The sequence below is a fragment of the Equus quagga genome, chromosome 21, assembly GCF_021613505.1.
Source record: "Equus quagga isolate Etosha38 chromosome 21, UCLA_HA_Equagga_1.0, whole genome shotgun sequence".
NCBI lineage: Eukaryota > Metazoa > Chordata > Mammalia > Perissodactyla > Equidae > Equus > Equus quagga.
Genome location: NC_060287.1, coordinates 18,965,596 through 18,984,370, shown reverse-complemented (window position 1 = coordinate 18,984,370; position 18,775 = coordinate 18,965,596). Strand labels below are relative to the sequence as shown.

Here is an 18,775-nt window from a genome sequence, read left to right as displayed (position 1 = left end):
AAAAGAACTGCTGAATATTTTAAAAGTCAAAATTATTTGCAATGAAATTATTTGTTTATGGAAGCATTTGCTTTATGTATATATAACTGCAGTTATATATATAAAATGTTAAGCCAATGTTGAGAATAGATATATATTTATTTATTTATTTAAAAAATTTAAACACTTTAGGCTAAGAAAAAAAGAAGAAAAGAAAATTTTTTGTAAATGAAGTAAGCCATTAAACTTTTCAATCTTGTTCATGTCTACCAGTAATGAATGCATATATGTGCACTTGCATAATGCTTTTGGAAAGAATCTAAGTGAAGAGTTTTTAAAATATGCTTATTCTCAATGAATAACAGTATTAGGAGAGAGAGGAGTAAAAAATGGCAATTTATCTAATGTTCTCCCATGTGAGAAGTTTATGGGAAAGAACAATTTCCTGCTACTTCCTGGGCATATTCTGTTGGCATATCTGAAACATGATGCTGGTGGGCCTTGTTTTTATTTGATAAATAATTTTTGAGTTTGGATTAGGGTAGAGAGACCAATAAAACTGAATGATAAGAGGAGAAAAGAAGATAGACTTGGAGAGGGTTGGGGGAGAAAAAAGGAGATATTCAGGTTTACATAAAATATTAATCCTGACACTCCATGTGCGGATAACGGCAATCATACATAAGGAAATCAACCCAGCCTTATAATTGATAAAATATGATCAAAACAAACTTTTGAAATCATTCAACATTTGGAAATATGATATACACATAATAGATATAGGCACATATTTCTGATTATATATAATGATTAACATAAAACTCACCTTACACACAAGTTCATATTTATACATTTCAGACACAGAATTTTATTTAAAAGTCCATTGAATGAAAAAAATCACTGGATGCTACTAGGGAGAAACTTAAAAAAAGTTGAATCTCTATGTCTTGCTTACCAATAATCACATTTATTTAGACCTATAGACAGATATTAATTAGACAAAGAAGTTCCATCAGTTAGATTTTATAGTTGTATATAAGAAAAGTAAAGCTTAAGTAATAAAAAGATAATTCGGCAACAGTTTTATATTAAGATTTTTTTAAAAATCCAGGATGGTAATTTACAGTCTCTAAGGTCTCATTTATTGAAATGTAATAGCTGCGTGGTTCACAGTTTTGTACTTTCCAATTTCTTATGGAAGTAAGACAAAGCACAGAGCCTATTATTTTAAGATGTCAGAGAATATTTTTCAAAGAATTTATGCATATCTCAGAGCACTAAAATAATTGTTCATTTAAGAATAAACATTTGGTCAAATGATAGGTTGTTTGTTAATTTCAGGATTAATAACTTGATCTGTACTTAGATGTTTAAGAAATCTAAATAAACAACTCGTGAAACGTAAATAATTCTGCTAAGATAATACAACTTTAATTTTAGGTTCTTTTCTGAACTGTCAAAATGTCAGCCTAGGTATCATGTAAACCTGACTTTGAGCGTTCTTCATATTACAGTTGGTGACCTTGAGTTACAGAATATAAAATTTTTTAAAAATCAACTCTGTTATCTTACTGCAGACATATTCTATATTCTCTACAAAAGTATTATGTCGCCATATACTAAATTATGATAATTTCTACATGACTTTCTCAGAAATATTTATAATTTATCAGAAAGATGCAGTCAGGTTATGATGAATGGGAAAAATTGTTCCCGGAAGTGTTATTGGAACTCCTTTCTTTCCCAGCACTTTCTACATATTAGTAACCAACATGTCTACATATCTTATCCAAACTCAGTTATCATGGAATATAATACACAACTATAATTAGTTCTTTAATAAAGAGAAGATTGGCTATGGTGATTTTAAAAACAGAACGTTCCCGATAAATAGGTTATATTCCCATAATGCATGAGTCGGGAAACTTTTGTCTCAGCAGTGAAGAAAGGAGGGAAGCAGAAGTGTGTTTAATCTGTGGATGGGTCACTTCTGCATTCTACAGGTTTGTTGCTAAGTCAGAAGAAAGAAGGACAACAGTGGACAGCAAGGCGTGTGGAAAAGATAAAAAAGAAAAAACAGACTACTAAAGGCATGTTCAGCCTCAGACCTTACATGATAAGACTCTGGGTACTTCTTCAAAAAGAAACAGAGAATACTTCTATGCAATAAAATAAATTGTTTTGGATGAATCACTATCTAAGCTCAGAACCCAATAATTTGATTTACCATGTATGTTATGGTCACACTTGTGAATATACGTAAATCTGATGGCTTCATAATTGTCCTGAATGAATAGTAAGAATAATTTGCTAGGGTGTAGTTGGGCGTGAAAAACACAAAACCCTCTTTTCTCATTTTATAATGAATGAAATTGAGAAAACAAAAATCATTCCTCCTGCTACTCCCTCAAATCCAGATTCCTTTGAAAGCTGGAATCCAGAACACTCCCTTTTTGTCTCAATTTCATCTTCTTGAAAATAGTAACTAAAGTATTTACTTTTCTCTCTGATCACTGCAGAGAAATTGACTCTTAGGTGTCCAGGAAAATGTTATAAGTGTACATATTTTTAGAACATCAATAATTGATGCCAATTCAAAATGAAATCCATGTCCAGTGAATAACTTTTTAAATCTATTCAAATTTAGTTTATTATTTACTTCTGGGCAATTGCAGAGAGGTATTTTCACTTAAAGAAAAGAAAAAGTCTAGATTTTCTTCTAACTGGTGTTCAAATTTAAAAGAAGAAACTCTGTTTCACTTTTATTCCTTATGATATTTGAGGTCAATAAAAGGAAAACAGGCATCAGAATAGGGATATACATCTACTATAATAAAAGTTATCAGGTTTATATTTTATACAAATGGTAGACATATATAAATGGTAGATTATAAAATATTATAAATGTTCATAAAGTTGGAAACTCACATTTAAAAAACCACAAAACCAATATAAAAGATGCACAGTTCTACATAATAAAATTACTATTTATACAATATATGGCCATGGATATTGAGCTACATTTGCAAAGTAATCAAATGAAAGAAGATTAGATGTAGCAAATGCTTAAGTTCCAAAAAAAAGTGACATGATATTTTACAAAGTCAGCTTTAGAAATTAAAGGAAACTTCAGGATGAAGCAAGTTACTCAGTGAACTGGTACCTGGAAGAAACAATCCTGATTCAATTTCCTTCCGTGATTTTCTGACAAATTATCTACTTTAAAGTTTGACAGTTTGAGGAAAGGGTAAAAAGGCTAATTGTTCCCGGGTGAAGATACATGCATAATTAGTGGGACCTCAGAGAGTGTTTTCTTATAATTTAGATTAGATTTGTAAATTTGCAAGACATAAAAGGGAACATCACATGGTACAACAACAACATTAAAACATGCAAGACAAACTTATGGCTATAATGAAAGAAAACCCAGCAGCATTCAGCTGCCATGACTGGCTTCCATTTTCGCCTTTATTCGCTTCACAGCATTTATCTGCATGATGAAAATTGTTTTTGAAAATAGAATAAAAACAAAATAATCAAGGAAAAAAGAGTAGAATTAGAAATATGAAAAAAAGGAAAAGAAAGAAAGTGACAGTAGGAAAGAAAAAAAAAGAGAAAATAATTAATGCAAGATTCACACAAAGCCACCACCAATTTCCTACAAAAAATTACTTTGATACAAGACAAAGAATGGCAAAAATCTTGTATAAACATTTCCAAATAGTTGTTACATATTAAAAACATATCTGAGGCTCAATATTAATGCTGTTTATTTCATATAACTCTGACATTAGTTCTATCATTCTTTAAATGTGAACATCTTAATTATTCTTTAATGAAGATACAACTTAAAAAAGAAAAGTCACCACTCAATTCCACTGTACTACTGGTAAATTCACATTGCTACTTTATGAGTTCATCATACTCTGCAAAGTTTACTGATAGTTCTTTTGCTACCATGATTTCTTAGAAGACATAATAAAGAAGTGATATTTTTAACAATGAATTAACCTCCAAGAAATAAAAGTGAAAATTACATATTCCCACAATGAAAATTTGCAATAAGAATAGAAGCTCAGAGCATTAATTCAACCGGCCACAGGCACACTCTAGACATATGTCACTGTACCTCACTGAAAACAATTTTGAGAATCAAAGATGGTGAAAATAATTTACAGACTTACTTTTTCATTATGTGCTAAACCAAAGAAATATTGTTTTGCATGTAGTATTAATATTTATATTTGACTGAGATTTCCAGATAAAGTTCTCTCCAATTAATTGAACTTCAATTTCACCATTGTTTTAGACTTTCTTTAATTCATATTCTGAAAAGATCATAAATCTAACCTTAAGAAAACATTTTAGTATTTGCCATGCACTTGAATATTGTGTTTTCTGTTCACGTTGAGCTATTCAGAGATGAAAGCGTATATACTACTGTTGCTTGGAACTAGAATGAATGTTATCAAAATAATTGTACTCTACAGTTCATGATAAGTATAATCTAAAAGCCCATGAAAATAAAATTAACTGAAAAATTTTAGCAATATATTTATTGGCAGTGATTTATATCATTTTTTTGTTGGCTTGTTAAATTTGAAGAACTCTCATGGATGTATTACATGCTTCATTTCAGATGGTAGAATTATTTTACCAATGGATCTTCAGAATATATGAATGGAGCTATTTGTCACCAAATTATATTGATAGTCAATGTTAAAATTAGACATGTCTCCAATTCATTGTAACAAGAGGAGAAAAAAGAAGCAATTATTAAAAGATACTAAGGTCTTTCTTTGGTTAAAATAAACAATATTACACATATTATAAGCCAGATGAAATGGTGAGAAATGTCTTCAAAATAATTAATCTCCAAGAATTTTTGTAAAAGATTATATTAAATCGACTAAGTTAGTAGTATTTTTAGTCATTAAAATTGCAGAACAAGTCAATAAATGTCATTTTATCAGCCTCTAGTTCCACAGATAATTTTGCAATCATTTTATAAGAATTAATTTATCATAACTATCCAATACACATTGTTTATAAAATAAAATTAGATGGAATTATGCTGTATGAATATTCCAAAAGGAATGTGATTGCAATTTTGTACACTCTATTTCTTTGTAAATCAAGAAACACATCTTTCAAAATAAACCCAACCTTAATAAGTGAAAATGAGAAAATCAGATCATAAACTATAAACATGGTATCCACTAAGATCCATACATAGAAAGCCATTATTATCAATAAAATATATTATAAATTAATGTAAGGTGAGTATATTGTTAAAAAATAGTTCTTCAGTCTGAAAAACACGTATTCTACATTTAGTATATTGCTTATAAAAAGTTAAATATATCTGAATGTAATAAGTAATGGTTTTTTTAATTCAAAAGTCCACAAACTTTACTTGGACAGTCTACAATGCATGCTATACAAAAAATAAACACTAAATTAACTTTTAAACACCTTATTTCTCCAAATTAAATAAAAGACAAGATCTGCTAGTTTATTACAGACAACTTATTTCAGATATGAGTTTGACTTTGTAATATTTATTTAAAATTAGAGTAAGAAAACATATAACCATAAGAATAATTATGATGAAAGCATATGAAGATCATTTTTCGTTACCCTCCCAATGTATAATTTTAATTCTATAGGATATTGTGGGTTTCAAGACTCTCAAATTCACCCATCATCCGTTATACCCTTTAAAATTTCCCCAAGAAACCTTCTAAAGTTAAATTGAACAATTCTTGAATTATGACGGCATGCCTTCGATGTGGCTTTTCAGTAGATTCAGTCACAGGAAACTAGACATTATTTTGTGACATTTTAATAGATAAAATAAATCTTATTTTCTGCTTCTCCTGGAATCTACTCTGGCTTTGTATCAGCTGCATATTTTAAAGGGGATGAATTCTATCTCCTACCTTCTCAGATAGCTTTGTCCGTACATCTGTATGTCTGACTTAACTGCTTGATCTGTTTCATCAGCTGTGAAACACATTCTAGCCTTTTAGATCACAAAAGTCCTTCTAACAGTGAGTGTTTTTTTCTCTGCCCACCTTCATAGCAAAGCTTCTTGAAAGCATTAAATAAACATGGAATCTAAACCTCCTAAACTCACACATAAAATCCTCAGTCCAGTCCTACCTAATTTCTCTTCCAACCACTTCAGCAAAGCTGTATGTAATAAGGACACTTCACATCACTTTTGATTGAGTTCCATTGACCTCTCAGCAGCATTTGAAGCGTCAAATGCAATTTACACCTTTTCTTCTTAGATACAATTCTCTCTTAACTTCCAAGATACTACAGCCTTGTGTTGTTCCAGTAACTCTATAACATTTTGGTCTCATTGGGGCTGGTGTGGTTTTCACTTCTTTTATAATATCACAGTTCCTTAGGACACAGTTCTTAACTCTCTACTCTTCAGTAACTCAAGAAGCACTCCTTGAACATCTCTGCTGTGCCAGTCACCCTTCTGTGTACTGGTAAAACATCTATGAATATCGCAGACATCATCTCCTTTTCATAGAGCCTGGGCATTGCTCATTGTGTGGTTTTGTCCTCACCCAGGCTTCAAATACCAAACATCTGGTAAGGTTGACAACATCATAATGTATGTTTCCAAGATATGGCTATCTTCTCATCTCCATACACACATCTAACTACTATTTGGCATTTCAAACTTAACAAATACCAAACTGATCCTATGTTTGTTCCTCATTTTCCAAATCCTGCTCCTCCTACAAGAATCTTCGTCTTGAGAAATGATGCCAACAATGTTCCAGTTGCCCAAGCGAGAAACCTAAAAGCGGTCAATATCTACTGAATCCAATCTGTTATACAGGCAGGGTTAATCTACATCTATGATGACTCTGGAGTTTATTAACTGTTTTCTTTTCCTACTGCCATCACTTTTTTCCCAAGCATTCCTGTTCATCCATCTCTGGCTTTTATCCATATGAGCAAGAATAGTCTGTCTAAACGCATATCTATTCATTGAACTTCCCTGCTTCAACTGCTTTATTACTGCTTTTAGGATCTGTTTGAAAATCATTTACATGGTTTTCAGAAGACCTTGGATTCTCTGGGCTGCAGGTCTTTCTCTAAACTTTCTTTCTCTAAACTGTTTTCACACCTCCAGGTTCTCTTCCAGCCATGCTTTTTCTTGTTCCTAAAGTAGATCAATTTCTTTCTTCTCTCAGAGACTTCTTCCATATAAGACACTTTCCCTGAAAGGTTCATTCCCTACAACTTTATTTTTCTTTCCTTCTTTCTTTTTTGTGTGAGGAATATCGGTCCTGAGCTAACATCTATGCCAATCTCCCTCTATTTTATATGGGATGCCACCACAGTGTGGCTTGACAAGCAATGCTAGATCTGCGCACAGGATTCGAACCTGTGAACCCCAGGCCACCAAAGCAGAGCACAGGAACTTAACCACTACAACAGCAGGCCGGCCCCCCTACAACTTTCTGTTGGAAAGTCACTTTCTAAGGGAACACTTCCTTAATCCTCACCCTTCCCCCATTAGTTAGGTGCCCTTGCCAAACCCCCTCATGGCAGCATACTGCACCAGCACAGCTCTTAGCTGTAATTATTTTGTGGGTATTCTAACTCGTGTCTAATATGTCTCCCTACTAGCCTGTAACGTCTTTGAGAACAGGAGCCAGTTCTGTACTTTTCACAGATAATTCCTCTGTACTCCTTTCAACACTTTCACAAAGCAAGACCCCAATAAATAACTGGAATGAATGAACGGATGAAACTTAACATTGCAGAACAAGAAGAAACTAGCTTAGAGATGAGGAAATGGACATCAGAGAAGCTAAGCAACAGGAACAAAGCTGAAACTGTAAACCAGAATTCTGTCCATTTCCCTTCTAGGTCCTGCCCACCAGCTCATTCTCCGAAATTGAAACAAAAAATGTTTTTAGAGTAAATGCATCATAGCACATCTTACTCATTTTTCTGCCTTCAAATATACTGTCTTATTTATTTATCTATTTACCTTTCTGTCTATACTTATTGTCGGTTATTAACAACAATTTCTTATAAAAGTAGCAGGGACTCTGGGAGTATAACATCAAGTAGCCTGCCTGAAATCTTTTTTTCACAGTTTGTGTTTCATCAATAAAATGTTATTAAAATGTTGCCTTCTACTTAATAAAATATTCATTTTTATCTTGATAAAAATAATTATTTCCTCCAAATATATGAGCTACATTAAAAATTTAGGAGGATGGAGTACAGTGTTACAATTCTCCTTTGAAGATTCTGACTCAGATGAAGAATCATATTTATATCATGCTCCTGATATCTGCCTAGAGGATAATTACTACAAACATAATACACTATAGTTACACAGGCAGCTGTTGGTGGTTCTAACTCAGAGGGGCAATGAACTTGATAGTACATTCAACCATTCTTCTAATTTAGGCATATCATCTGGTAAGGGCATCAAACTTGTCATGTGACAAAGTAGCTATGACTTTGAACAGATCCTTTAACCTCTCAAAATCACATCTGTAAACTGAGGATAATTCTTCCTTTTTCAACTCAGATTCAAGAAGAAAATGAGATAATAAATGCAGAAGTACTTGTAAATTTTTTTAAATGCCATCATAATATAAAATACCCACATTATTTCTAGATGCTCCCAACTTCCTAATTTCAAATTATAATTGGAACCACTGATTCATTAATATTAGCAATACAAAGCCATAATATCAATTACTTTTAAACCATATAACCAATAGTAAGTAATTTTATAGAAAGGTTAATAGTATAAAGCTGCTTTCAATTTAAAAAAAGATGTACAATATAACGAAATCATAATAATGAGATTAATATCAATTTGAAATTACAAGATGACTAAATAACATGTCTGAACTGACAAATTTTTTTTCTAGTCTCAAAATGTTGTGTAACGATAGTGATACTCTATTACGACTTATATAAACCATGCTTATAAATATGCCATTCTTACCTCTCTTTATATATGTATGTACAAAGAGTATATATATATATATACACACACATATATATACATATTTACATATGAAATTTACCAGTAAATATTAAATATGATATTTAAAGGAACAATAAGTGTTAAAATATGACCAATATGACAATTCACTAATAGAGTGAAGTATGACTATGAATCAGGATAAATTCTCACATCTTTATGTCTATAACGTGTATCTGAAAAAAATTTTAATATCCCTCCTGTGGAGTTTGATAATATCACTAGCATGGAGTGATCTCAGCACTGTTACGTAACTAAGGTAGAATCCACCAATGTACTGTGAATACCGATGTAGATTGTCTTGCAACGCTGTGAACCTCCTTGAAACTCTAGCTATCGTTCTTTCTAGGGCTACATCTGTGGTTTTTTTCTGCCTCACTGTGCACTTGATTTATCTTTCCAAAATCAACTTGCTTGGTCAGGCATGGCTAGGTTCACAATTAGCTTTGGCCACATTTTGCCAGAAATGGAAGGACTAGCCCCCATGTGTTTGACAGAGAAGCTGTCTTCTTTGCAAAAGTTTTTTCTGATCTTAACAGAAATTTTTCATGTTGATTTTCAGCAGTCACTCCTTCCTTCCACAATCTTCCTCTGCTCATCTGCTGAAGTTCTCAGAGTGTATTTACAATTAACCAATACCCCACGGCAAGAGTGACTGAGAAATCTTGAGTAAGACATGTCACAATAATCACGACTAGAACCTAGAATTTATACTTCCTTCTATAAAATTCTGTTTTCAATATTAAGAAAAACTCCAGAGGGGTTATAAAAAGATGGTGTCATATTTATTTTCAGCCTAAGAAGGCATATAGTTTTGCTTACCTTTAATAATGTTGGGCTTTGGCGGCATGCTGAACTCATAGACTGTTGGTTCTGAATATCCCAATCTATTGGCAGCTGTAATTTGAACTTCATATCCCATTGTCCACTGCAGATGCTCCAAAATAATGTGGTCTTTATTTCCCTGTACTTTTTTCTCTAGCCACTGGTCTTCTTTATCTTTCTGTAAAGGCAATAAAATTATATTTTGTAAATACCCACACACTAACGTTGTAATTTTTGAAAAGTTTAATTTATCTTGAAATGGAACAAATGGTTTTGTTAATATCAAAAAAAGGATATTTTCTCATCAACAAGAATAAATGACCTTGCTGTATCAATGAAGTGATTTCCAAGAACATAGAATGTAGTTTTTTATATTAGCCAAAGAGTGATGATTTCATAATTATTCACTGATGATTTGGCAGATGATAATTCACCTCCATTAAGATTCCTTTTATTTCATATATGTTGGTTTCTGTTTGGCCACTTTGTTGATTATTAACAATCATGTGAACAGGAAAAATGAAACATAATACATAGAAAAAGCCTAATATATTCATTAAAATAATTGTGAGATACTACTGGCTAAGGTTTGACGGAGAAAAAAACAAAGATAGAGTGTCTTGCAAATAAAGTGTGGATATTTTTTATAGATTTTAATTACCACTAGCATCTTTTATTACTATAATGTTTTAAATGCAATGACACAGCATACAAGAAAAATTATTACCTGTTAAATGGGTCATTAACATAAGAAAATAAAACATGTTATCCTATCCTTGAACATTCTACAATTAAATCCTATCTGATTCTTTTTCAAAAATATACATTTTGCACTACATGATATTTGAATTACCCTTTATTTGGAAAAAAATATTATGACTGCAATTAACACAGAAAAATAAATTGATATAATATTATGAATTAAACAATCCTAAGAACATTTAGCTGTGCCATATGTTAATCATTTAAATTCAGGTAAGTCCCTTAATCTCTATGCCTTGTTTCCTTCAGCTCTAGTACAGAAAAGATGGTAGAAGGTGCCTTGTCAGCTTTCATGAGGGAACAATGAGGAAATCTAAGTAAATCGTGTATTCCAGGGGCTTAGGAATCATAATCACTTAACAAATGACAGCCATTATTAAGGAGAAACTATTTCTGTGATAACTGTATGGAAATGAAATGATTATTCTCCGGAATTATGTTTCTACTAATATATCATTGCAATTGCAAATCTTAATTTCCAAGAGGTGTAATTATAAATAGACTGTAGCATGACTATAGTGTTAGATAGATTGTTAGATAGATAGATAGATAGATAGATAGATAGAAAGATCAACCCCTTTTAACATCAGAGCTCAGCTCAATATTACTTTATGTTGAGACAATATTTTACTCTGTTTCTTTGACTATAAAGAACAGCAATGTTTTCTGAATCTACGCTGAAATTGAGGATTTATTTTCTAAAGTCAAATTGTGGAAGTTAAATTCGCGATAGCATTACGTTGATGGCACTACAAATATGAAGTGTCCTTCAGCAGACAAGAAGACATTATAGTTTTGATAACATACTATTATTCTCTTTTCCTACTTAATTATTTTTGGATACATAGAACTTTCATTACCAAGGAAATTTGTTGGCCTTTCTTTTTGTTTTGTTTTTACCTCTAAAACAGAAAATATTAGCACCCCTAATGAAGCTATGGGTTTTGGACAAGCACTTAAAGTTATCATATAAGCAAGAGGCATTTCCCTTGCTTTTCGAAACTTATAAATAGCTTAATTTGTTAGACTGCACTCTTGTCCAACACTATTTAAGGCATTAGGAGGTGTATTGAGGACATTGGAAAACTGAGCAGTTTGGACCAGAGAGTTTGTAACTTGTCTAAGTCATTAAATGACTAGTAGAGCTAAGAAAGGAACATAGGTGTGCTTTTGAAACGCTTAGGTCAGCTCTACCAAACAGCCATAATTTTCCTAACATTCCCTTTCTTCATCAATTCATTCATCAATTCTTCATTCAGTCTTTATTGGGTAGTGGGGTTGTTGTGGAACTACGAACACAGTAGTGAACAAGACAGATGAAATACCCTCCTCCTGGAGTTTACAAACCAGCACAGAAGAGAGACATGAGTTCTTTAAAAACCAGACAGTGCCTTGGAAGCATGTAACAGGGAGAGCTAACAGAGTCCAGGGACCGTGAAGGTCTCCTCCGAGGAAGTGATGTCCCTCTTACTGGAAATAATAAACTTCAGCGCCAGTATTCTTTTCATTTGTCCTAACCTAGTTGATGAAGACAATGTCTGATTCCATCACAGAGGTTTAGATTCCAAAATAAGCACAATGATTGTAAACCTCAGTAAGAAGAACAGTCACTGAGAAAAGTACAAACAGACATTGTAGGCTTATTGTTTTAATAAATGTAAAAACACTTCAAAGGTATTGACCAAAAAGATTAAGCTTAAAAAAAATCTCTATTCAAAAGTAGCCTTACATGACACATAATGTGATATAATATATATGTGTGTATCTATACATACATATATCAACAATAAAATTCATATAACGCATAAGTATTTGATATATATTGTGTATACACACACAGATACAGGAAGGAAGGGGTGAGGAACACTGAAGGGTTAGACAAGGACACGGCTACACAAAGCAGTAGAGTTGCCCCTATAGCTTTCCCTTTACCCCAATCATTCAAACAGTTCAGTGTAACTATGATGGGGTTGGTGAGAGCAAAAATTTTTGTGGAAATCCAGTGTTGAGTTTTGCTTTGGATCTGAGTGAAGATGTGGGTGAAAGAGGCAGAAAATAAGCAAGAGCTGAGACTTGGATTGCCCCAGGACACAATTTCTTCTCAGAGGGACGGGTAGCCTTCATGTCCTTCAGGTGATCCTCCAAAAATCTCCTATTGCTTGGAATTGAGCATTTGAGGTGAAACTTCCTGACAAGCACAAGACATGCAGATAGTCTCTTCTGAATTACCAATCATCTAACACTTAATTGTTGAAGCTCTTAGTGTGATAAATTAAAAGCCCCTCCACCATTTTAGATAGTTGGACTGATGGCATAAGGAAGCAAAGGGAGTTCTAATATTTTACCCAATTTAAATCAACTTCATTTTCCAGTCAACATTAGACAAGGAGGATTTTTAATCTCCTAATTGCTATTCCTAGGGAATAGGAAAAAAATTAAGAGTGGGTGTTACTAAAAAATTAAAGTGGGTGTTACTCCCCTAGGCATCGAAATTGCAATTATGCATTTGTAGAGTACCTAATTTACAGATTTCGAATGCCTAGGGAAAGATTTAAGATAATCTAGTTGCAAAATGCTCCCCTAGGTAACTTAATGAAATGATTTGCTGAATAAGGCTATTATTAATAAGCCAATTAAATGCTGAAGGACAGCTACTGAAAGAAAAATGGTCATTTTGCTTTGATATAGCTTCTCTTAGGCAATCCTTTTTGTTAGAAAAAAGATAGCAAGGCCATATGACAGTTAAAAGCACTCCTTAATAATTATTCTAAAGTCACAATATCAACACATAAAGAAATATTTCCTATGATCTGTTTAGAGAGGAGAGCAGAGGAAAGATGGAAGGGGTCTTGATTTTCCTATTTGTAGAGGGTTCCTTGACTGTTTCATTCATAACAAGAAGTAATCCACTAACTTGCTTTTCCAAGTCTCAGGGAACACATGGTCAACATCATTTTAGATGAAAACAGAATAATTATAAAAAGAGAGGACAATCTAGTTGAGCTCATACAAACTAGATGAATTTTAAGATTCTCGTGACTTGTGTGTGTTGTGATTTAAGATTTTGTGTTTCCTTGTAAGGCAGTTCCTGGTTCCTGGATTTCCTGGTAGCATGGTTCAGCTATTCATTACTTGTATGACCTTACAGAACATACCAGAATTCTCTAAAGCTCTGATTGCTACTCCGAATATGAGGGAGAGATGATTTAGCAATGTGGACAATTTATTCATATATATATATATATATATATGCATATACACACACACATATATAAACACACACACACACACATATTCTATGTGATTTGGAAAAATGTAAGATGTGTGGAGGTTTTTAGCAGAGTTTAAATTCTCATCTCTTTTTTCGATTATCATAACTGATTCAAATTGCCTTTGTTCCACATTCTGAAGCTTGGCAAAATTTTGTAAACTGTACTCTGCTTAATCTATTCCGAGGCTCCATCACCCAAATAGTTCCTTAGGGAAAAACAAAACCCAATCTTTCCTATTCATCACCTTATGTGTCCTCACAACCCGTAAAAACTCACACAGTGCAAGTTTTTTTTCCCTTGTATTCATTATTTCTTGTATTTATTAATCTAGTTACAGGACTATTTATAATTGCACAACATAGATTAATTTATTTATCCATTGATTCATTGATGCATTTCTTCATTCAGACGACAAATAATCTATTTGATACCATAAATTCAAGGATGAATAAAGCTCATCCTCTTCACTAGCAGCAAAGAAAAATTACCAAAACTGCTGAGGACTCTTTAATGTCCATAGCTATTCATTATTTGAAAATATTTCAAAACTTAAACTGATGGCTTTAAATAAATTTCAATATACACACCTAAACAGAACTAACTATAAAATAAGTTCTCTCAACAACAAAACTCAGTTTCCCTTATTTATTATGTCAATACCCTTTTCAAAATTACCTCTTCTTTTCCTATGGCCATTGAGATACAACCTCTTGGACTCCAAATAGCTTAATAAGGTTAATTAAGACGTAGAAACGGATGCTAGAGCACTGTTGCTAGTCTCTTAAAGTACCTTCCTCACAATTAATTTTAAGCTACCAGATTTCTTTAGTCCTTCTTAGCTCAGGAAACTTATTTAACGTACCAACACCAAGCAATAGTTATGATCCCATAGCTATCATCGAATTAGAGAGAAAACTGAAAAACTCATGGAATCATACAAAAAACTATTCATTAAATTATATGGACTTATATTGACAGGACCATACAAAGTAGCTGTAAAATACTCTGTACATAAAATACCCTCTTTCATTTTTTCATATACATTATGAGATTGTTTGTCTTTATTCTCCAAGTATATGGTTTAATCTTACTGACATTGTTAGAGATGTAAATTTTTACAGGTCCATAGAGACATCTAATTTTGCTTGCATTACTCTAGTTCTGTTCTAATAAATTCTGTCTTCCTAATGGGTGACTGGACAAAGTCATGTGCTCTATTTACTACAGGATAACGCAGAATAACGTCTTTCCTGGTTCATAATCTATAGGAAGTTAGACATTCTCTATGCTAGGATATGATTAGTCTTATTCCCAGTGAAATGCAGGTTTAAACAGTTAGATTTAGTGTCTATGACAAATCAACACTCATATAAGGAATACATTGCCTCAACTTTGTTTTTCCTAAATTATAAAACACATAGTCCTGTGCACACAGATGCTGAAAGATAGGATCAAAGAAATAATCAAGTGAAAATCAGAAGGGCATTTCTTACTTTCTGGATTCCCCATCTATTTTCTTTTCATAGAAGTTATCTAATTAAAAAATGCATTGCATATGGCTAAAGAATTTTTTCAAGTTATTCAGTTGTACTTTAGTCCACTGTGGAATTGATGCAGTTTGAGAAACTAACAGCTAAAGTGGTTTGGAATCATACAAAGAGAACAGACAATTAAAAATCTTTTTGAAATAGTTGTTTTAATACAAGTGCAAATATCAAGTCAATTGCTGCTATAAATATTTAGCCACCAAATCTTCTTGAACATCTAAGTTTTTAAACGTGAAGAAGTAATATGCTGAGAAAAAAAAAATAGAGAAAATTATTCCTTCCCAAGTTCAGCTACTGTTCGACACATTAATACAACCTCATATGGAATCATGGCACTTCCAAGAGGACCTGCAGAGCGTGATGTCTGCAGGATGGAAGAGAAAGGAGGGGAAGAAAAAAAAGATAGAGATACGGAGATAAATGCTGGAATAGAAGGCATGCCATTAAATAATATGATAAAGATAAAGTGGATCAGAATGGCTATATTTGGAGGTACAGGAGCTAGGCAGTTGAGGCGAGATGGGAGACTGGTTGAGGGGTCAATATAATCTTCACAGGCAGATTTCAATTCAACCCTGACTGCTCCAAAACTGTGTTTAGACTCTAAAGTCTTACATTCTGATATCTATTCTCCAGTCTACCAAGTCACCCAAATTCTCTAAGGTTCAGTTTGCCCATTAAAAATGGGCCACTTCATGTTTTATTAATTATAATTTTTTTTAATGTTTTCAAAAGTGAGCAATGCCTTTCTTGCAGTACAAAGGGTGGAAAGGAATTACTTTTACAAATCTTGCCATAGTAGTGTAAATTTCCGCAGTTAAAACAGTGTGCTCTTTTAAAATGCTGGGAGTTCTGAAAGTAACATAGTAATTGATTATCAGTCAACTATAGCTATGTTTCAATTATGCAACCAATCATTTTCATTATGATAAACCAAACCTGTTGATGCCTTGATCTTGGAATTCCAGCCTCCAGACCTGTGAGAAAATAAATTTCTCTTGTTTAAGCTATCTAGTCTGTGGCATTTTATTATGGAAGTCCTAGTGACTAACACAGTCATTATAATAAAGATAATTACACTAACAGTTGTGACACACCCGGTTGTTTAGCTGATCCAGCTCCCCAATCCAACCACCATTCTTTTAGTGGTGGTCACGAGGCATAATTCTTTCTAATGACACATAATTTAATTCTGCTTCATGGGGCTTTGGAAAACTTGTACTGTATCGCTGGAAAAAAGACAAATTCAGCTTAAATACTCTATGGCTTCTTTTATTCTTTCCATTCTCTTCACATTCTGAAAGTGGACGTGAAGCCACCGTCTTAAGAACACAAGATAATCTATATGAGGACAAAAGTCAACATGCCAAGCAGGAAAGAACATAAAGAAAAATGATTTGGATGCCCGATTATATTGTTGAGATGCTTCCTTAGCCCTGGACTGTCTAATATGTAAATTTCTTTTAATGTGAGAAAAAACTTCTTGGTTTAAGCCCCTCTAGTCAGGTTTTGTGCTACCTGCAGTCCAAAAGTACTTCCTAACAGATACACAGTTTATATTCATTTTATGAATAAAATCTATGTGAAAATTACTGATCACTTTCTGGAAATAAGATATTAGTGGCTTTTTGAGTGAGTTTGGAATGTTATCTCTTGAATTTGTATTAAATATTTTGAGAAAGGTGCATGCATGCTGTGGGCAGCCATGTTCTTATTAGTTTCTGAACTTTAGTTTTGGATAACTGGAAATAGAAACATAGCTGAAATAGTCAAAGCACTCCTAAAATATACATGCCGTATTAATAAAAGTCACTAAAAAAAGAGATAAATATAAAATAGAAAATAATAAATATTTTCTATCTTCAGTTGAAATCAATGATTCCTGTTGAAGTCAATATAGCATTTGGGCTATTTCTACCTTCAAGTCTTTAAAAAGGACAAGTCAAGCATAGCTTTTAGTTTTAAGTAGAAATTATATAAATAGAGGATATTTTAAACATATTCCTATAACTAGTGTTTGCATTTCAGTGTTCATCATGGGATTTTGGGGGTTTCCCTAAGAATTCTTACCATCCACCCCTATTTTGTACCATAAACTCTTCTGGATGCAAGTATAGGTTACCGTCTGCACGAAAGGTCTGTTCTCCTAGTCCAACTCATGAATTCAGTTCAGGCCTATGACCCTTAGAGAGAGATTCTTTCCCTTCCAAAGAGTTGCCAGCTGGGCAAGTAAAAATGGCCAAGAAAGCTGGCTTGAGTAGCATGAGACTATAGATTCACAGAGAGACCATTGAGTCTTTGAGAGTTATTTTCGGGTAGAGGCATGAGGTCTCCAGAGAGGAGCCTCTGAAAGACACACACAGATGCTCATCGTTGCTAGCCTGAAATCTGTGACAAAGAGGAGTCCTGGGAAACGAGTGGTAACATTAAATTTAAAAGATTGAACTGATGTCTAAAATTAATTATTGAAGTATGCTATTTTAAATCAATTACCCTTTTCTACTGCCCCTCAGAACTTAAATGTTTGAATTTAAAAGCAACAATATCATAATTTAGAAAACTGTGGATTTGTGGGAAAATAGTTAAAATTCATGTACATATCATTAAGGGGCAATTTCTTAAAATATTACTTGCTAAAATATAATAATCCTGGAAAGTATTAATAAATGTTCAGTAAACATAAACATAAAAATGACTGTACCATGGGGATAATCATAAACACTAGTAAATAAACCTTACAAAATTTAATTTAAAATTATGCTTCACTTTTAACATATTCCACAGTAGACTCAAATACTTAGCAGTACTTACGGCAAATTTGTTAGGAGAAATCACTGCCACTGGGCTTTCGCATCATTTTCAGCCAAAGGCAAAGTCCATTAGGCCACTTCATTTATCACTCTGCAACCAGGGGACAGCTTTCATCCTCTACACATATGAAAAGCTCCAAAGAAGCTCTTTATTGTCCAAAGTCCCATACTAGTGAGTGCTAATTAAACCTGAAAAACACTATTTCCTCTTCCTCAAGTTCAATGTGGCCATTCTTTGTTAAATGTTAATTAAAGTAACTTATTTGAGGTGTGATTTGCTAAGAATCCTACCTATAGTAACTAAAATTGAGAAGAGGACTTAGCTTGAAGTTACTAATATCGAGCATAATAGAAAGTGAAAATATCCTGCCAAACTTGTCAGAAAAACAGGGAAAATGGTTTCCCATTTCTGAAATGTTATTATGTCCCATTTCACACTTAGAACACAAGATGAAAACCATAGGATTATTTTGAAGATTTATGCTTAGATTTTACCAAAAAAAAAGTGAGCAATAACAATTTATAATGATAAAT

At 32.9% G+C, this 18,775-nt stretch overlaps 1 protein-coding gene across 1 annotated transcript in view; it reads right to left on the bottom strand.

Moving 5' to 3' along the window:
* NCAM2 (neural cell adhesion molecule 2) overlaps window positions 1-18,775 on the bottom strand; it is a 480,413-nt gene that overhangs the window by 31,161 nt on the left and 430,477 nt on the right. Inside the window, exon 17 of the mRNA XM_046648333.1 lies at window positions 9,848-10,028. Coding sequence (XP_046504289.1) covers window positions 9,848-10,028 — 181 coding nt within the window. The remainder of the gene's footprint in view (window positions 1-9,847; window positions 10,029-18,775) is intronic.